At 38.3% G+C, this 17,517-nt stretch overlaps 2 protein-coding genes across 4 annotated transcripts in view; both read left to right on the forward strand.

The window, feature by feature from the left end:
* The first annotated feature begins 8,293 nt into the window (after nucleotides 1-8,293).
* The window catches only part of DIP-beta (Dpr-interacting protein beta), a 41,988-nt gene continuing 32,764 nt past the window's right edge, over nucleotides 8,294-17,517 (forward strand). For both annotated transcript variants that reach the window (XM_070288600.1, XM_017174461.3), the window contains exon 1: nucleotides 8,294-8,414. The gene's annotated coding sequence lies outside the window, so the exon portion shown is untranslated. The remainder of the gene's footprint in view (nucleotides 8,415-17,517) is intronic.
* Nucleotides 14,297-16,192, forward strand: LOC108079964 (uncharacterized). Of its 2 annotated transcripts, none has more exons than XM_017174525.3 (2): nucleotides 14,297-15,840; nucleotides 15,915-16,192. In XM_017174525.3, exons 1-2 carry the CDS (start codon nucleotides 14,403-14,405, stop codon nucleotides 16,094-16,096), a joined length of 1,620 nt encoding a protein of 539 aa, XP_017030014.1. In that variant the 5' UTR covers nucleotides 14,297-14,402; the 3' UTR covers nucleotides 16,097-16,192. The 2 variants fall into 2 exon arrangements, with proteins under 2 accessions (XP_017030014.1, XP_017030015.1); XM_017174526.3 differs by having other exon boundaries at nucleotides 14,298-15,840; nucleotides 15,987-16,192.

The following is a 17,517-nucleotide window of genomic DNA, read 5'->3' on the forward strand; positions in this document are numbered from 1 at the left end:
TATATATTTTTTTGGATTTCTAACCTTGTTACTCACATAGCGTTTTGTATACTTTTCTTTCAACAGTTCACGTTATATGGTTTTTTCTTAAGATAACAAATTTAAAAAAACCCAGCTCTGGTCACTCTTTTTAGGCAAGTCTTGCACTTCGTTTTACAGGATGTAACAGGTTACATATTTATTTGCATATTTAAAATTAAAATTAATCAATTGTTTCATGTAATACTCTATGTTTTTTAGATACAAAATTAAAATAAGAAAAACCCAGCTCTGGTCACTTTTTGTAGGCAGGTCCTTACACTGCCTGCAGTCTATAAATTCCATTAAGATTGAAAACTATTGCTTGAAAGTTGACTTTTTTGTAAGCAGCATTTTTTTTTTTGTAGGTCTTAACTATGCTCTCTTCCGATCCTGCTGCGCCTGGAAGCCGCTTTCGATGCGTGCCAGCAGCTCCTTATCGTGAGATTCCGGTTCGGTCACACTGGCATCAAGTGTGCCCCCTAAGCAGCTTTGCTCCCTTCTTCCTGCCGTTGCCGACTTCACCGTTGCGCTTTGGGTGGACAAGGACAAGAAGCCTGGACAAGGACTTAAGCCTGTCAAACTGTTGCACCTTAAATTGTGTGGTTCTTAGCTCCTGGTTCTCCTGGTGCTCCCAGTTCTCCCGGTTCCCGCCTGATTTCCAGTTTGTAGGTTCGCCTGAGAGTCTGAGTCAGAGTCTGGTTGCGGCTCTTATCGCGTCGCCAGTCTGCGCTTCACGCTCCAGAAGCGAAACCGGATGTGACATCCTTTTAAAGTCGGAAGTACTTATGCTTAAGCGTGCGTCGCCTCGTCCTCGTCCTCGTCCTCGTGCTAGTACTGGCCTGTCAAGCTGAAATGCCTTCCACCTCCGCCAACTCCTACGCTGCCAGTCGATGTCCTGCACAAAAAACCCTTAACCATCGTCTCGTCGGCTGTCTTGCGTCATTTTTGTGCTACTTAAAAATTGTTGGCAACATTAAAAACGCCACCAGCTGCCCTCCGTTTCATCCTCCATTCTCTGCTTTCCTTTTGGCTTCCACAATTTGGACGAGGGCCAGGCCAATATGATGGCTCCTTGTCGCGAATACATAATATGGGGACAAGGGGACAAAGGACATCGACTGTGATGTCAGGATAAAGGCGAGCTCAAGGCACACAAAACTGGCACAGTTGAATGATCTTCTTGGAAGTGATCATTGATAGAATAGGGATACTATTGATAAAACCCCTTCTTAGCAAGGTCCTTTTCCCCTCCGAAACAAAAAGTCAAAAAGGGTTAAGATACTAAATAAAGACAGTAATGTTTTAAGAATAAAACTTTATATTTACTCGCTCGAAGGACCCATTCCGGCCAAGGTCCTAACACTCCACAACTCTTGGCCAAAACGCTTTATGCCCGTCCATGCGGTGCTCGATGTCTTTACGGCTATTTAAGTGCCGTGCTTCCCCCCCGCCCCGCAGCCGGAATGAAATGGAATGCCCGGCTCAGTTCGGTTCGTTTCAGTTGCCTTCGATCCGGACACCGGAGAGTGGTCCAAGGATTCCTGCGGCAGGACAGGGTCCGGTGTTTCGTATTTATTGGAAACAGACACGCGACCGCTGCATATTTTATAAGGGCGCTAATGTCGGATGGTGCGGATAGGGGAACCCCCGGAGCTCTCTCGTTACAAATTGTAATAAACCTGCACATCCGCTGCCATTAAGTGACTTCTAATCAACTTTATGGCATCTTTTTTGCAGCAGCAGCAGCAACAGCAACAGCAGCAACAGCAACAGCAGCAACAGCAGCAGTTTGGGGCAGGTGAGCCTGGCCCAGGTGTTAATGATTCAATAACATTTGGCGGGTGCGAGACAACCGACATTAATGTGGTTACTTTTACTTATTTTCGTTGGAAGAACTTTTATACACAGAGGTAAATAAGTGGTAGGCTTTTTAGATCAGTAAATAAAATTAATTAAATTAAATTAACTGTTTAGTAAATAATTAGAAAATTCTCTTAGCTGTAAAATTATTTTTTATAATATTGTGGAAATGTATACATTCTTTCTTTAACTTTGTAAAAGCTGTTAAATTGTTGAATAAATATTTAGAAAATTCTCTTAGCTATATAATTAATTTGTTTTTTAACTTTGTTCTTTAACTTTATAAAGATTTTTAAATTGTTTAGTAAATATATAGAAAATTCTCTTAGCTATAAAATTAATTTTTATATTATTATGAACATGTAAACCTTCATTCCTGCACTTTATAAGAGCTTAAACATTGTTGAATAAATATTTATAAAATTCTCTTAGGTATCTAATTAATTTTTATAATATTGTGGAAATGTAAACCTTTTTCCCTGCACTTTTTCAAACTTTTAAAATGGTTTAGTAAATATTTAGAAAATTCTATAAGCCATGTAATTCCTATATTATTTTTGAAACCTTTCTTTCTTCCAGTGTCGCCTTCTTATCCTGCCGGTCAATTGTTGCGTGACTTTCAATTTGTAAAACATTTTCGCTTTTAATGGGGCAGCGGCCAGTCAGGCCTTCGGGGGCCAGCGGGTGTCCCCCTAATGTATGCCATGATTTTGTGCCGCCTCTGGCCTTTAAACCTAATCAATTTGGCTGTCTGGCGACATGGCCGGCAACCGGAAGCTGAAGTTCGAGTCGCAGAACGAGAACGAGTCCCGCGATTCCCTGCCCTTAAAAGCAGTCATTAACTTTTAAATGAAGCGGCGGAAACGAGATAAGCACGTGAAGCGACAGGGGGGGTGGGGCATACGCCCCTTCTGCTGCTGCAGCCGCTGACACGCCCCCAACGTCACCGCTCACAAATGACCCATAATTATTCAATAAGAAATAATAAAGTATGGGGTGGCACAAAAAAGGGGAGTCCGCCGCATATTTCCATTGATGGACAGGCCCTGACTCCTGGGGGCCAGAGAAGGGGTGCCAACGAGGGGGGGGGGGGGGGGGGGGGGGGGGGGGTGAGGGAGGTGACTTGAAGGGTACACAGAAAAAATATACAAGTCTTATACAAGTTTGCTAAACCTTGTGCCAGAAAGCATTTAAGCATTGCTCAAAATAAACGTAGAAATACCAAATAAAACACATAATAATTTCATAATAATCTTACGCATATTTTAAATTTTATACCAGAGGTATACGCTTTTTATTATATTTTATAATTTATATTAGGATTAACATAAAAATAAAAGGGCTTATAAAGAATATTTCAATTGTTAAATGTTTTAAAAATATGCTATAAAATGTTACTTTGAAAAAAAAAAATAAATTTACATTTTACTTTTTATTTTTTTTAAGGACTTTTTAAATATATTTTTATTTATATTTTTTATATTTATTTATATATTTTTTTTTATTTATTTATATTTTTATATTTATTTATATATTTATTTATAATTGTTACTATTTTTTTGTATTTATTTATTTTTATTTGTTTACATTTATATCTAAATTTATTTTTTTTCTTTTATATATTTTTTATATTTATTTATTTATATATTTTATATTTACTTCCAGTGCTGCCTCTCGGTATTTGTGGCTGACGTTGCCCTCGGCCAAATGATTGTTGCGTGACTGGCAAGTTTTTTTCAATGAAAATTCCTTAATTTGCCAGGCCATAAGGCCCCGCCCCGCCCCCCCCTTTACACTGCCCTCGTGACCCCTGACCCCTGACCGCTGGCCCCAATATTGTCGCTGTTAAGTAGTTACATTTTGTAGCGATTTGGCCCGACAACACCAATAAAGCCTCCGAACGGACACCCAGGGAGAAAAAGGAAACGGGAGACGAGGTCCCTTGATTCCCGGACATCAAATTATTGAGGGGGTAAGGTCGGCGAAAGTCGGAAAAGTCGGGAAAGTCGACACCTCTGTCACTCGCACTGTCTGTTAGATGGGGAAATGCCGCGGTTATCGGTTGGAGAAGGCAAAAAAAAAAATAATAATAATAATAAAATTGTGGGGAAGTGAAAGAGCAAGTGGAGTCCTTGAGGTGTAGTACCTCTTCAATCCTGCGGAAATACCTTAAAGCTTCGAGTTTTTCCTGGACTTTCTTATTTTTAAATGTTTTTAAGCCTCTAAGTCACATAGAAAAGTATACAAAAAATCAAAGAAAATTGCCAAAAAAAACTGATCAATTCCTTTTTTTTTAACCTAAAATTCTAAACTTAATTTAAAGTATTTATTTTCGTTAATTTCCTTCCTTTACAGACATTTTTAATTAACTATTTTAACCCCGAAATCCCATCAAGCCTAAGAAACCCCTTTCAAAACTCAAATCCCTTTGAGGTTTTCCATGGAAATCATAAAAACTAATTGCAATGTATGCATGTGTGTGTAGGTAGGAATTTAAAGTGGCCAAATCCCTACTCATTAAAGTTAATATATATAATTTTTGGAACCACAATAAACCGAATGTAATCGTTGGAATATAATGAACAGTGCGTGAAACCCGATTCCCCAGCCAACCGCAACTATGAAAACTTTTTGAATTGGTTAATTTTTGGCTGGTAATACAATGGAGGTCAACGAAATGGGGAAGCTGGGAAATTTAATTTATAATAAGCAATAATAAAAATAGCTATTTTGTGGTTTTTTTGGGAGAAGTTAAGAACTAAAAGAAAACTCTAAGAAAACTTGGAAAATTCCAATATAAATGCCAGAGTTACTATATTAATATTATAAATAATAATTCGATTTGTATATTTAAGATTAAACCACAAAATATATCAAATAATTCTTCTTTAAAGTATAGTCTTGTTTTGGTAATGATATGACAGGCCCGGATTGCGGGGAGTCCGAGGACCCCCTAGGACTTTGAGAACTTTGAGAATTCCAGGGAATCGTGGGCCTGTCTGCCGGACCGTAACCCACACACCTTTTGGTCTCCGGTTTCCTCTGATTATGTGACATGTGCTGTCATCTGGTCCCGGAATCCGGTGTATCCGTATCCGAGTCCGAATCAGAAGCGAGATGTTTATTGTTTTTGGAGCCACACACACAGCTCCCCTGCGGATAATGCATTGCGGCGTCCCTGCTCGTCCTGCCGAGTCCTTTGTTATGCAAAAGTGGGCTGGCATTGAGGGATGGCAGCAAGTATTTAGTGTCACATCATTAAAATCGACAAACAACTTTCGTGAAACAACAATTCAGCAGAAACTACACCGAAACTTAAGCCCCCTTTGCCCAATCCGTTTGCCAGTGAAAATCTACAAAATTAATGAGTCATCGTAAAAGTTAACAACTTGCACAAAATTGTTTATCTAGAGTGCTAAGCTCCGTTGGCAACTCTATAAATTGATGTCCTCGATTGGATTGCTCCTGCCAAAGGATCCGGGATACCGGGGTTCCCGGGGAACACGCAGACGTAATCACTTTTTAAGTGTTAGACAATTTATGATACATGAAAATGTTCTTCCTGCTTAGCAGCACACACAAACACACACATACAAGCACACCTTTTCAGCATTTTCCAGAGAAAAGCTGGTGCTTCCCCGGGGGGTGGGTGAAAAGGGGAGCCTGACAGTAAGACTCAAAGATTACTTTGGGCTCGGTTTTGGTTCCTCAAAGGGTTTTCCCACCGTTACCCAACCCTTTTGGTTATAAATACACTGTGCAAAAATTATTTTTTTTATGAATCTTCAAATATTTATATTTATTTATTATTCGTTTTTATGGTAATATCCATTAATTTACATATTAATATTACCATAAAAACAAATTATAAATAAATAATAATGTTTTAAAATTGATTTAAAAATTAAAAACAAAAAATTCCTTTTTTTTTTAGCTTCAACTTAAGATTAATACAACAATTAAACCTTATTTCTATAACAAAATAGTTTTTTGAGATTCTCAATTTTTTGTTTGTTTTTTTACTATATTAATTAATTTTTTTAATTTAATAAAATCATTTAACAAATTTTTGACTATGTGTAATTTAAGGCTAACCTTTTGTAGCCCGAATATTCGCTCAGTGTGCGCCTCGCCGGGTGTGAGTGTGAGTGTGTGTGTGTTGTCAGCGCAATAAACACCTCAAAGTTGATGACATTTCATTAAGATCAAGGTGTGGGCACTCTGGCAAGGGGCCGGAGAGGGGGGCGTGGCAAATGAATTTACTTATGGAGCATGAAAGTGGGTTTCTTTGGTTACTTTCGGGGCAAATGGTAACCCAAGCAGGCCTTTGGGAGGGGTACTCAGGCCTACTCAGGTACTCAGCCACCCCAAGACAGTGATGAGAATTTTCGTGTTCATTTGGTGAAAAGGTTTGCCGCCGCCGCCGCCGCCGCCGACGACGCATTGAATTTCATTAAAACAAGCGCAAGAGTGCTTTTCCGCCCCGCTTTTCCCGCTTTTCCACACATGCCACGGACGACGACTTATGTTGGGCCGAGGAGAAGCAGCAGATCCTGCGAGAAGGACTCTCGCTCTCATCGCGAACTGACTAAGTGTTGCCGCCTTTTTGCCTTTATTGGTATCCTTGATTTGCCTAAGTGATGTGTGTGTGTGTGTGTGTGTGCGGGAAAAAGCGTGAAAACGCTTGGTTGGCAGGGGGGCAGAGGGGCAGAGGGGCAGAGGGGCAGAGGGGAAAACGCACTTTAGGCACCTGCCTGATAAGTGAATTTTCCGGCCAGGAAAGCCAAGGAGCCAAAGAGACTACGACTTTGATTGCAAAAGCCGCAGTTATTTAAGTTATTTAACGCTTCCCTTTGCTCTGGCTGCAATTTTAATTATATTTTCCGTTGGTAAAGTGAGAGGGTTTTCATTTTGGTAAATAGATTGAGAAAATATACTTTTACAGGTTTACTAATTGGTTAAAGAATTAGTTGTCATTTGCAGCTTGTATTATTAGGTAAATAGTAACTTAAATCTATTTAACGGATAATATTTCCTTTTTCAACCTAGAAACTAAATAAAGCCAAGATAGGTTTAAGGTTTAATATAATATATATTTTATAAAAATAATATAACGTGTATGTAAACTATAAATGAATATAAAATAAACAATAAACAATTGAAAATATATTAATTGGAATGAAAACCAATATGCTAGTTACATTTTTTCACAGATACATATTATAGAGACTTTAAATCTATATCTATATATATAAATCGATATCATTTTGGTAAGAAACTAAAGTATAAACAAGAATTTAAATATGAAAATTAATATAAGGAAATATATAAAATAGATATATATATTTTTTTGTTAATATTTTTAGTTAATTTAAATAGTTTAACGACTTCAAAAGTCATGTCTTTATGAACCTTGTAGCTGCCAAAGAATAAGGACATAAACAGCTAATCTTTCCAAATGTAACCAACTTTCTTGTTTATAATTATTATTATGCCTTGGTCAATTAATAATTTGTTCACTGAACTGGCAGTTAAATATTTAGCAAACTGAGACACTCTTTGGCAGTGGCAGTGGCAATCGCATCGTTGTGCCCTTCACTCGCAGAAACTCACCGGAAAATGAATAATGCCAATCGAGTTGCTCACTTGCCTGCTAATTCGCTTCGATTTTAATCTCGGTAATGATCCGGCTGATTGCACTTTGGTGCAGCAGCTGCTCCGTTCAATTAACCCGGCGATGAGTGAGTGCATCCTTATGACTTCGATTCGATTGTTCTCGAGTTGCTGGGAAGAACCCCTCCCAGGAGCTCGGAGAAATATTTATATAAATGTATTTGTTAAACAGGATTTTCTGGAGTTTGGAAATCGACTTATTCTATTCCTGGCTGGCATATATCCTGGCATTGGCTTGGGAATGTTGCTGGCAACATGTTGCCGGCCGACGCTCGGCTAATAAACGGACGAAGCACGCACAGCCCGAACTGTTATCCTGGCAAACGACATTCGGTGTTGAGTTCGGGACACTTCGGGCGATAAGAAACGGGATATGGGGTAGCAGGATGGCACAGGACATCGTGGCTGCCGAAGGACGAGCGCGTTGCGCTAGGTCGGTCCAATGCGAAAGGCGCTTGGCGCGTCAGGTTCAGTGCTCGGGCAACTTCCTAGCGCGTCGGTTCAGTTCAGTCGAGTGGATCCACACCGAACCCCAAGCCGAAACCGAATCCTTTGCCTTTTTACCCAACCAAAGTGGACACTGTGTCCGAAAACGATTCTGGAATTCTGCAGGACTTGGGAAGAAGTCCTTGCCCGAGTGGCGCGAAGTGCAAATAGTTACTCTTGTTTACTTTCGAATAAAAATTAAAAAAATAATAATAATAAAATAAAATATAAAATCAAAGAATATATAAAGAGAATATCATAATATTTGTATGTTTTTTTTGTTTTTGAAAAAAGTGCAAGTTTTTTTCGAGTGCCAGCCAGTGATTTTTGGACCTGAACATCGTCTTGACTCGCCTCGTGTTCTTTGTAGAAAGGTAAATGTCAAAATTCCATAAATTAAACTAAAGAATTTGGAGATTTGGGAAACAGTGCCGTTGGAAACATAGTTTCCTTGATGATAACCCGCTGATCGTTTTTTGTCACTTGCATTATCTTTCCACTCTTGGCTTTTCCACAAATCATTCCCATCAGCACTCTCTCGTCCTGCTGTCCTTGTTCACTTGCTAATTCATAAGGACTTTCATTCAGGTATTCATCCAGTTGATTGCATTTCATTGGAGTGGTCCTCCGAGGATCCTTTCGTGCTGTGATTTTATTCTTTGCCGTTGCTTAATTGGGCATTCGCTCATTCAGTTAATGTTGGGCTTTGGCTTTGTTTCTAGCAATCGTGCATTGTTTTGTTTAGAGGCAGTGTTTTATTTATTTATTTATATTTTGAAAATGGATATGTAGAATATTTCTTAAGCTTACAATTTAATAATTTTATTATTTAAATATAATTCATTGCTTATATTTGTTAATTGTTTGCCTTAGTAAAAGGATAAGTGTTTGTAGAGTATTGTAAAATATATTTTATTCACAATTAAATAGTAGTTTATTTTTTTAAAGTAAAAAAAGGATAGAGTTTTTGTTAAATATATAATATTTTATTACCAATTAAGGCATTTAAATTTTATTTTATTTATAATTAATTAGTAGTTTATTTTGTAAAAATATTTAAAGACATTTAAATCTTATTTTATTTATTTACAATGAAATATAAATTCCTTTCTTTATATTTAAAGTTATTTGACTCTTAAATTAACACTTTGAAAAGTTAAGCTTTTTCTTGATTTATTCTTTTAAAGTAAAGTAAAGTTTGTTTTTTAAATTTGTGGTTTCGATACATAAATTCATATTTTAGCTTATTATATTTATTATTTAATACAATACTTTAAATATATATATATTTTAAGGATGCTTGATATATACTTTGTATAATATTATATACAACTTTAGCATATCATATTTATTATTTAATAAAATAGTTAAATGCTTAGCTTCATTAATTATATTGTTAAATTTTTTTAATAAATTGTTTCAATAATATTTTCACGGTTTTTATGTGAGTATTAATATTTTTGTTAATTTCTAATACCTTCAATTGCATATAATTTTAAAGATAAACAATTTCTTTAGAGTAAAATTCAACTAATATACATTTTCAGTGCCTTCATAATTCTCAAAACTTATTAATATCCCTTCCAAAATATTTACTTTTATTTATTAAAAATACCTATGATTTTAATCACCATTTCGTTATGTGAGATAATTTTTTAAGATTTATTTCCGTCACCTCAGATATGTTGAAACAATATCACCCTGGATTTCTGTGGAATTTATGAACTCCTGCGCCAGGATTTTGATCTCCCCTCGAACTCGGTGTAACTTTCGGGTTAAGTTATATCCTTAACTTCCGCCCCTAAGCCACATTCCTGGCATCCCTTTTCTTTGGGGGGACTCAAACTTTTTTTTCCCCATCGAACAAAAGGCTGCAGCCTCCTCAAGTTTTTTAGTTGGCCGTGATTTATGTTTTATTAATATTAAAAGTGATTTATTAGCCATGAAATTCGTCGCGGGCCAAAGTTCTTGGGCAAAGTGTTCGCTGCATGCGCGAGTGTTTAATTACAGGTGGGAGAGGGGGTGGCGCGTGTAAAGGATATATACCTGCAGGATCCATTATCCTTGAGCGCGCTAGCCGCGCCGCGCGCCGCTCATTATCCTGTCCGTCGCCCCGAACTTAAGCTAAACTGCTGCACAACGAGATTAAAATTGTAAATGACAGCCAGACTGACAGGAGCAGGAGCATCTGCTCGTCCTTTAATGCCCGTCGTCCTGCAATGTACCATAGTCCGTGGCCCGTGGCCCCGTTTGCTGTGATCCCACCCCATTTACCGTCGCATTTTGTCCTGTTTTTAATGAAAATTAATTAATTAAATAACGTTTTTACTCATTCGCCTCGCCTTGCACAGCAATTGTCTTCCTTTGTGCCCCCCTAAAGTGTGCGTGTGTGGATGCATTTTATATATTAAATAATGAAGTGTGCACAATGTACAATGTACAATGTGCAATGTGAACTGTACCGGGGGCAGGCACACAAAAAAACAGGACGCACAAAGGGGCAAATGAGTGAGTTTTTGCGGCGACAAAGAATCTGGCCATTTTTGCAAGGATAATGCCAATGCCAGGGACACAGCTCATTCTCCAGAAAAGGTCCCACTTATGGCACACATGAATGTTCAGCCTTTGTGGCCATTAGCAAGAGTGCTTAGTGCAAAATGCATTCTTTTTGTGGCAATATTAAAATATTTTAGTTTAGAAATATGTTGGGAAAAAGAAAAGGTGAAACATTGGAAATTACACAGGGGAGTATAATTAATTTTTTTAATTTTCGTGAGCTTTTTTCGTTATTTCTTTAACAAAACCTCTTAAAGAAATCTTTCATTTTTGTGTTGTGGCAACTGTACAACAGTGAAACTTAATTTATAATTAATTTTAATCAATTATTCAATTTTCAAAAATTTAAGATGCCAAGGAAACTATTAAAAAATGTATAAAAACTCTTAGAACAAATATATAACATATGCGGTTGTCCTTTTTCTTACAAAATCTCTTGAAGAAATCTCTTTTTTTTTTTTGTGTTGTCGCAACTGTACAACAGTGAAAATTAATTAATAATAAATTTTAATAATTTTTAAAATTATATACAATTTTAAGATGCTAAGAAAACTATTAAAAAAAATATATAAAAACTCTTTGAAATTTTATATAAAATATTCTGTACATTTTATGATAATAAAATGTGTGTAACACCTATAACATTTTATTTAAAATAAAAATAATCAATCCTTTTAAAATATTTTCAAAAACTAATAATAAATAATTATTCGGCTTCTTTGAATTCTTAGCTAAAACCTTTTTTTTAATTCTTATAAACATTATGTTTAAAAAACCATGAATAATCCTTTTGAAAAATGTTTAATAATTAATAATTATTGAGATTCCCTGAATTCGTAATAAAAATCTTTTTTTTTAATCCTTATAAACTTTATGTTTCTCAAACCCATAAATAATGCTTCTAAAAACATGTTTAATAATTAATAATTGTTAAAATAAAAAATAATAAATAAATAATTGTTGAACTTCCCTAAATTCCTAACTAAAATCTTTCTAAATTCTTATAAAAACCAACTGCATTACTTTTATTTCCCTTCTCAATTCCTTTACGTAAAGTATGGTTTTTGGTCTGCTTTAATCCCAAATTAAACAGACATTTTAAACAGTTGATTTCTCTGTGTGGATTTCACCTGCAGCACCTTAAACTCCTGGCACTTGTAGCCAAAACAAAAGTCATGCACTTCAATTAGCATTAATTTGGGATTCCGGAATTCGAGTCCGTTGGCTTCGCTACGGTTTGGTTTGGTTTGGTTTGACTCACCGGAATGCTAGCTCCCAACTAACTCCTTGACAACTCCGGATAGACTGGTTAATCAACTAATGCTCCTCCGTGGCTCTCTGGCTCCGGTTCTCTTCCACCTGCCGCATTTTGAATAAATTGAAATATCCCTCGAATTTCATATTCATACAATATTACACACTTTCGCCATTCAGGGCTACGATTTATTACAACTCAGTAGCCTTTGACTTTAAAGTTCATTTCAAAAGCTTGAATAAATGTGTATTTAAGGATATCCACCGCTATGTTATAGCCTTGGAGGTGATTTCAACATGTTTCCTTTAAGCTAATTAATTTAAATAATTTCCAATAGCTAAGGATCAGCTATGGCCTGTTAATGAAGTGTACGTTTATGTGCCAGAATTCTGCATTTTCTGCATTTCCGCCTGTTTGTGGCAGGGCTCTCGCTCCCAATATCGCATTCGCAGGACCTCGAGCGACATGCGGAAAATGAACGACGGCCTGCCTACCGCGGGCTTTCAATCGTCACTAATTCGGAAAGGCGATATGACTGATGACGTGCCCAACTCGCTCACCTGCAGAGCAACGTCTGTCAGTCCCCAGAGAAAAAGAGAAGGGTTGCTTGCATCCATACAATGCAGTAAAATTTTAGAGTTTTTGAATTTGGAATTTATAAAGAAATTAGCATAACATTATGACCGCTGGACAGGGATTTTTGAATTTTCCGGTGATGCCAATGCAATGCCAAAAATCACAATTAAAAGGCATCCATCTTCCCTATATTTTCGGCGAACAAAGGAAATTCGAACAGTAATTATGGAAGCTGAGGGGCGCTGGCAACAAAGGACATGGGCAAATAAAGGACAATGGTTGGTCGGCTTCAGCGAAATTTAACGAAATTTTCGCACGCAATATTTTCCGGTCGAGACCGACTTCCGTTTCCGGTCCCCCAAAAATCCCTTCATATTTTTTTTGGCAATACAAAGAGGATCTCCGCGCCAGTAAATAAATCACAAGAAGCTCCAAGACCGATCGAAATGGTTAAAAAAAAAAACAAAAAAATAAAGAGAAAAGCTTAACTTTAAACTCAGTTTGGGTAAAAATATAGGAAAGCCTGTCCTTTTTTGTGGGCGTGCCAGCTTATAAATGACGTGTCACAGCGAAGCGGAAATAAACACAATTAAAAACGCATCAGTGGCGAAATGGTTACACATGTGTGTCGGCAGAGGGGCAAGGGTTCGCCCACAAAGCCACCGCAAACAACAGGAACAAAGGCCAGTCGGCAGCGGCAACAAAGGAAGCAGCAGCAGCAGCAGCAGCAGCAGCAGCAGCAGCAGCAGCAGCACAGCTCACAATAAAAGAAGAAATATTTTCCATAAATGAAAAGAAAATTGCAGAAAATAATTGAGGGGAATGGTTGCAGTTACTTTAAGTAAAAAAAAATAAATGAGAGAAGAGAGACGAAGGTGGCTTACAAATGGAAGAATGCAGACCCACGCTGCGTATGCGTAATGCCAGAACAATTCGAAAGTTCGCAGGAGAGCACAAAGGATGGGAATTAGGAAGAAACACACACGAATACGAGCAACTGAAAAGGCTGCAGGATATGCAAGGATCTAATGCATCATTTAGCATGCACCCACATTATTGCCTCGTAATTGGCTTATTAAACATGTTTTTTTCCATAAGTATGCCATATTGTGTTATCAAGAATGCCGAGAGAAAATTATAATGAAAATCTAGAGAAAATGCATTAGCTTAAATATCGACCAGCCATAATAATGTAACTGTAACCTTAAGAGGCTTAGGCAAAGTACGTGTGTGTTTAAAATATATATTCTGCTAATTTATGAATTCAAGAAATATTAAGACGGTTGGTCACACTACTCACTACCTAATGTTGCCATCAAAATTATAAAAATTCAAAATTTACTGCATTTCTGGTTGTCTTACGAAATAATAATGAAAATCTAGAGAATGTGCATTAGCTTAAATATTAGTTATTCTACAAATTTAATGAATTCAAGCAAATTCATGACTCCTGGTCACAGTATTCCCTCCACAGCGTTGCCACCTAAATTATAAAAATTAAAATAAACTGCTTTTCTAGTTTGTCTTACGAAATAATTATGAAAAATTAGAGAAAATGCATCAATTCTACAAACTTAATGAACTCAAGCAAATTCATGACTCCTGGTCACACTATTCACTGCCTAGAGTTGCCACCTAAATTATAAATATTCAAAAAAAAGTAATTATGAAAAATTAAAGAAAATGCATGAACTCTACAAGCTTTATGAATTCAAGCAAATTCATGACTCCTGGTCACAGTATTCCCTCCACAGCGTTGCCACCTAAATTATAGAAATTAAAATAAGCTGCTTTTCTAGTTGTCTTACGAATTTATTTCAAGACAAAGCAGGCTTCTGCTCCAGCTGTAACCTATTCCTCGGATACCTGCCAGTATTCTCCGACCTTTCCTAGAGACCGGAGCTATATAGCTGTGTGTGCCTAACCAAAAAAAAAAAATTAATAAATAAATCCAGATAAAAATTATAAACTCAAGATGAACTTGTGCTTGCTATTGTGGCTAATGCCATTCCTGGCAACCGGAAACGGTGACGGTGTTGGCATTCACAACATGGAGGTGTCCACCGTGGAGGTGCCCACCGATGACGAGTTCAACTCCGGACCAAAGAAATACTCCACCGGGGTGGATAATAACCCATTTCTCTTGGACGACGACGATGGCGACGACTCTTTCCTGGGCACCACATTCTTCCAGGGCCCCCGCAGACAGTGCTTCACCTCGCATGACATTGCCTTGATGAGCGCCCGCCAGGGCTTCGAGCAGCTGGTGCCAAAGTCATACCCGAAATATCTTTCCGGCAACGGCATAGCTCTCCTGCTGGTGCGCTACTGGAACGTGGTCATCCAAATCGTAAACTACATGTCAGACAAGGAAACAGAACGCCTGCTGGAGGACGCCTATTATGACACACTGGGCGCATACCTGAGCTACTACCTAATGCCCGTGGCCCGGGTCTCCTTCTATGCCGGCCATGTCACCCTCAACACCGTGGAGCACTTGTTGAACATCAAGCGGGAGTGCCATGATGTGCTCAAAACTAATGGCAATGGCTGGCGTTTGCCGGCTTTCAAGAATATAACGGAGCAACTGAGGGGCATGACGATAGAGCCGGCCAAACTGGGTATCGAAACGGACAGAAGCAGGATCACAGATGATGGCAGCAACATTTGTGACCATCTGGACCTAAGTGATATCTCGGAGGAGTCAAACAAGGGACAGATGCTATTGCCGCTGCCCGAACTGGAGCCGGTGGATGTCAACGGTCACCTGACCAATATATATCTGCCCTTTCGCGGGGATCGCGTCTACAATCTCCGTTCATCCCGGTCCGCCTCCGAGCTAAAGCGCTACCTGGACACCATTATGGGCTGCGAGAAGTACCTACAGATTAATCCGGCCCGATACAACCACAAGCTGCTCGCCTGGATGCAGGAGTTTGTGCCCCAGCACTTGGCCGACGATCAGTTCTATCCGGGACTCGGCGGCATTCTGCAGATCCAGGAGAGTCTGCTGAAGGCGGTGCAGGCGGAACCCAAGATGGAATTGAATTCGGGCAAGCAGGGTCGCTCCACCAGTCTCTGGAAGGGAAACAATGGAGAACAGGAGCCTGAGAATCCGTACATGAACGGCAGGCTCTACGTGGCAGCATCCATAGTGCTTACTGTGGTCTTCCTAACTGTGGTGTTCCTCCTCCACTGTGGTCGCCTTTTCGCCAAAAAAGAGGAGGGAAAGCCCCCCTTGCAGCCCGAAGACGTAGAGTTGGCTGAAGTCTATACCATGCCCAAGCCGAAGCGTGTCAAGAAGGAGAGGAAACCGAAGTTTGAGCCCAAGATTGAGACGCCAACGTCCCCGCTTAGAGCGGCCAATGAAAGAGGTTACTACGGCCAGCTGGCCAGGTCCGGATCGAGTGATGGTAGGTTTTTGTTATCGAATACCCACCGTGGGGGGGTCGGGAAATTAATCCAATCCTTTCTCTGTGAACACCAGAGTGCTCCACCTCCACGTTGGGCTACCAGTTTAAGGAAAAAATAATGCCATTCCGCTTCGATATTCCCCTAGGAAAGGGCCGTAAAACCTACAAATATTCGTCGCTGTCCTCGCAGGAAACCGACTGCACATCGTCCTCGGAGATCCAGTACAAGCGGAAGAAGCCAGGACGCGGCAAGTAGTTGGATTTTGGAGTTTCGGAGTTTTGAAGATACAAGCCAGGCACACACACCATCCACAGGATCAAGCCACCATTAGTTTGTTTGCATTTCCATAAATACTTCTGTACGATTTGAACAATTCTGACCTCTGTATTTTGAGGTGCCTTGCGGAATGTTCCTTGTTTATTTTATGCTGCTCTACTCACAAATATTTCGAAATTCTAACTGCGTTCAAATTAAAAAAAAAAAATGTTAAGCAGCAAAAGTAGTTTTATGTTTTTGAAGGGTATTTTGTTTAGTTTGAAGTATCCAATGTCCTTTAAAGGTAACTAACCTACCCACTAACCTGTGTTTGTCACCTTGAGGACTCAATTGAGCCCAGCAACTGTCATATGTGGGTTACCTTCCGCCTTTGTGTCCTTTTTCCCCGCCTCGGCAATGTCCTTGCACGCCACCTTCGCGCAATTCGCATGTGTAGCCGCCATAAGCGAGTTGCTCAGATCATTTACACAACATTTGCATCGAGCGATGGGAGCAGGTATTGATAGGAACCCTGCCACTTGAATGTTGAGTTGACTCCGCCAAAAATGTCGGCACAAATATGCATTTAAATATCAACAATAAAAGACGAAACAAGACAGCGAACAACTTAATGCACGCATATTAAGTCTATTAAATACACACGGAGTGTGTGTGTGTGTGTGTGTGTACGGTGCTTGTGTGTTTATACATATATATTTAATATCTCTGAAAAGTACATCCTTGAACTGTGACGAAGCCGGGGCTGAGCTTTAAGCCGCATTCAGCTTGTGGCTTCTTGGCAAACGATATAAGCCTACGGGCTGTTATGGTTATCCCCAAGATATTTCACACTTTCTAGCAAATATTTGTGCAGCCTGGCAGAGAGAGAGCTTAGTATTTGGCATAATTTAACCAAGATTAAATCAATATTAATATTTCAACTTACTGACTTCCGGCAGAGATGGCTGGCTGACAGCAGCTGGAGTGAAAAGGAATTAAAAGTGGGTGAAAATGGTATTTAAAAGGTATTTAAGACAAAATCAATGTGTTTAAAATATTTAAAAAGTTCGAAGGTTTTTATTGTATAAATTTAAAGTTATTAAGTCACTGTTAAGTGTAAATATTTATGGGTAGCCATAAAGGTATACTTAGTAATTGACTAAAGGAAACTAAATGAAATTCAATTAACTATTAAAATATGATCTACAAAAAAAATAAGAAATACTAGAAATATTTGATGTAATAATAAAATATATTATTGGTACACTCAAAGAAATTTGTACCTAAAATCGCCAAGGTTTTTATTAAATATTAAAATTTTTAACCTTGAAAAAATGATATAATTTTAAGTATTTATCGGTTCGTTGTCTTGTTTAGTCTTGTAAATTTAATTTTCTTTAAATAAAATAAGTAAATAAATA

Source organism: Drosophila kikkawai, chromosome X (genome assembly GCF_030179895.1).
Source record: "Drosophila kikkawai strain 14028-0561.14 chromosome X, DkikHiC1v2, whole genome shotgun sequence".
NCBI classification, from domain to species: domain Eukaryota; kingdom Metazoa; phylum Arthropoda; class Insecta; order Diptera; family Drosophilidae; genus Drosophila; species Drosophila kikkawai.

Bases quoted from the DNA above. Each gene is read 5' to 3' on its own strand.
- LOC108079964 (XM_017174525.3), top strand. From the start codon at position 14,403: ATGAACTTGTGCTTGCTATTGTGGCTAATGCCATTCCTGGCAACCGGA. The intron at 15,841-15,914 runs GTAGGTTTTTGT...TGTGAACACCAG, and splicing joins CAGGTCCGGATCGAGTGATG to AGTGCTCCACCTCCACGTTG.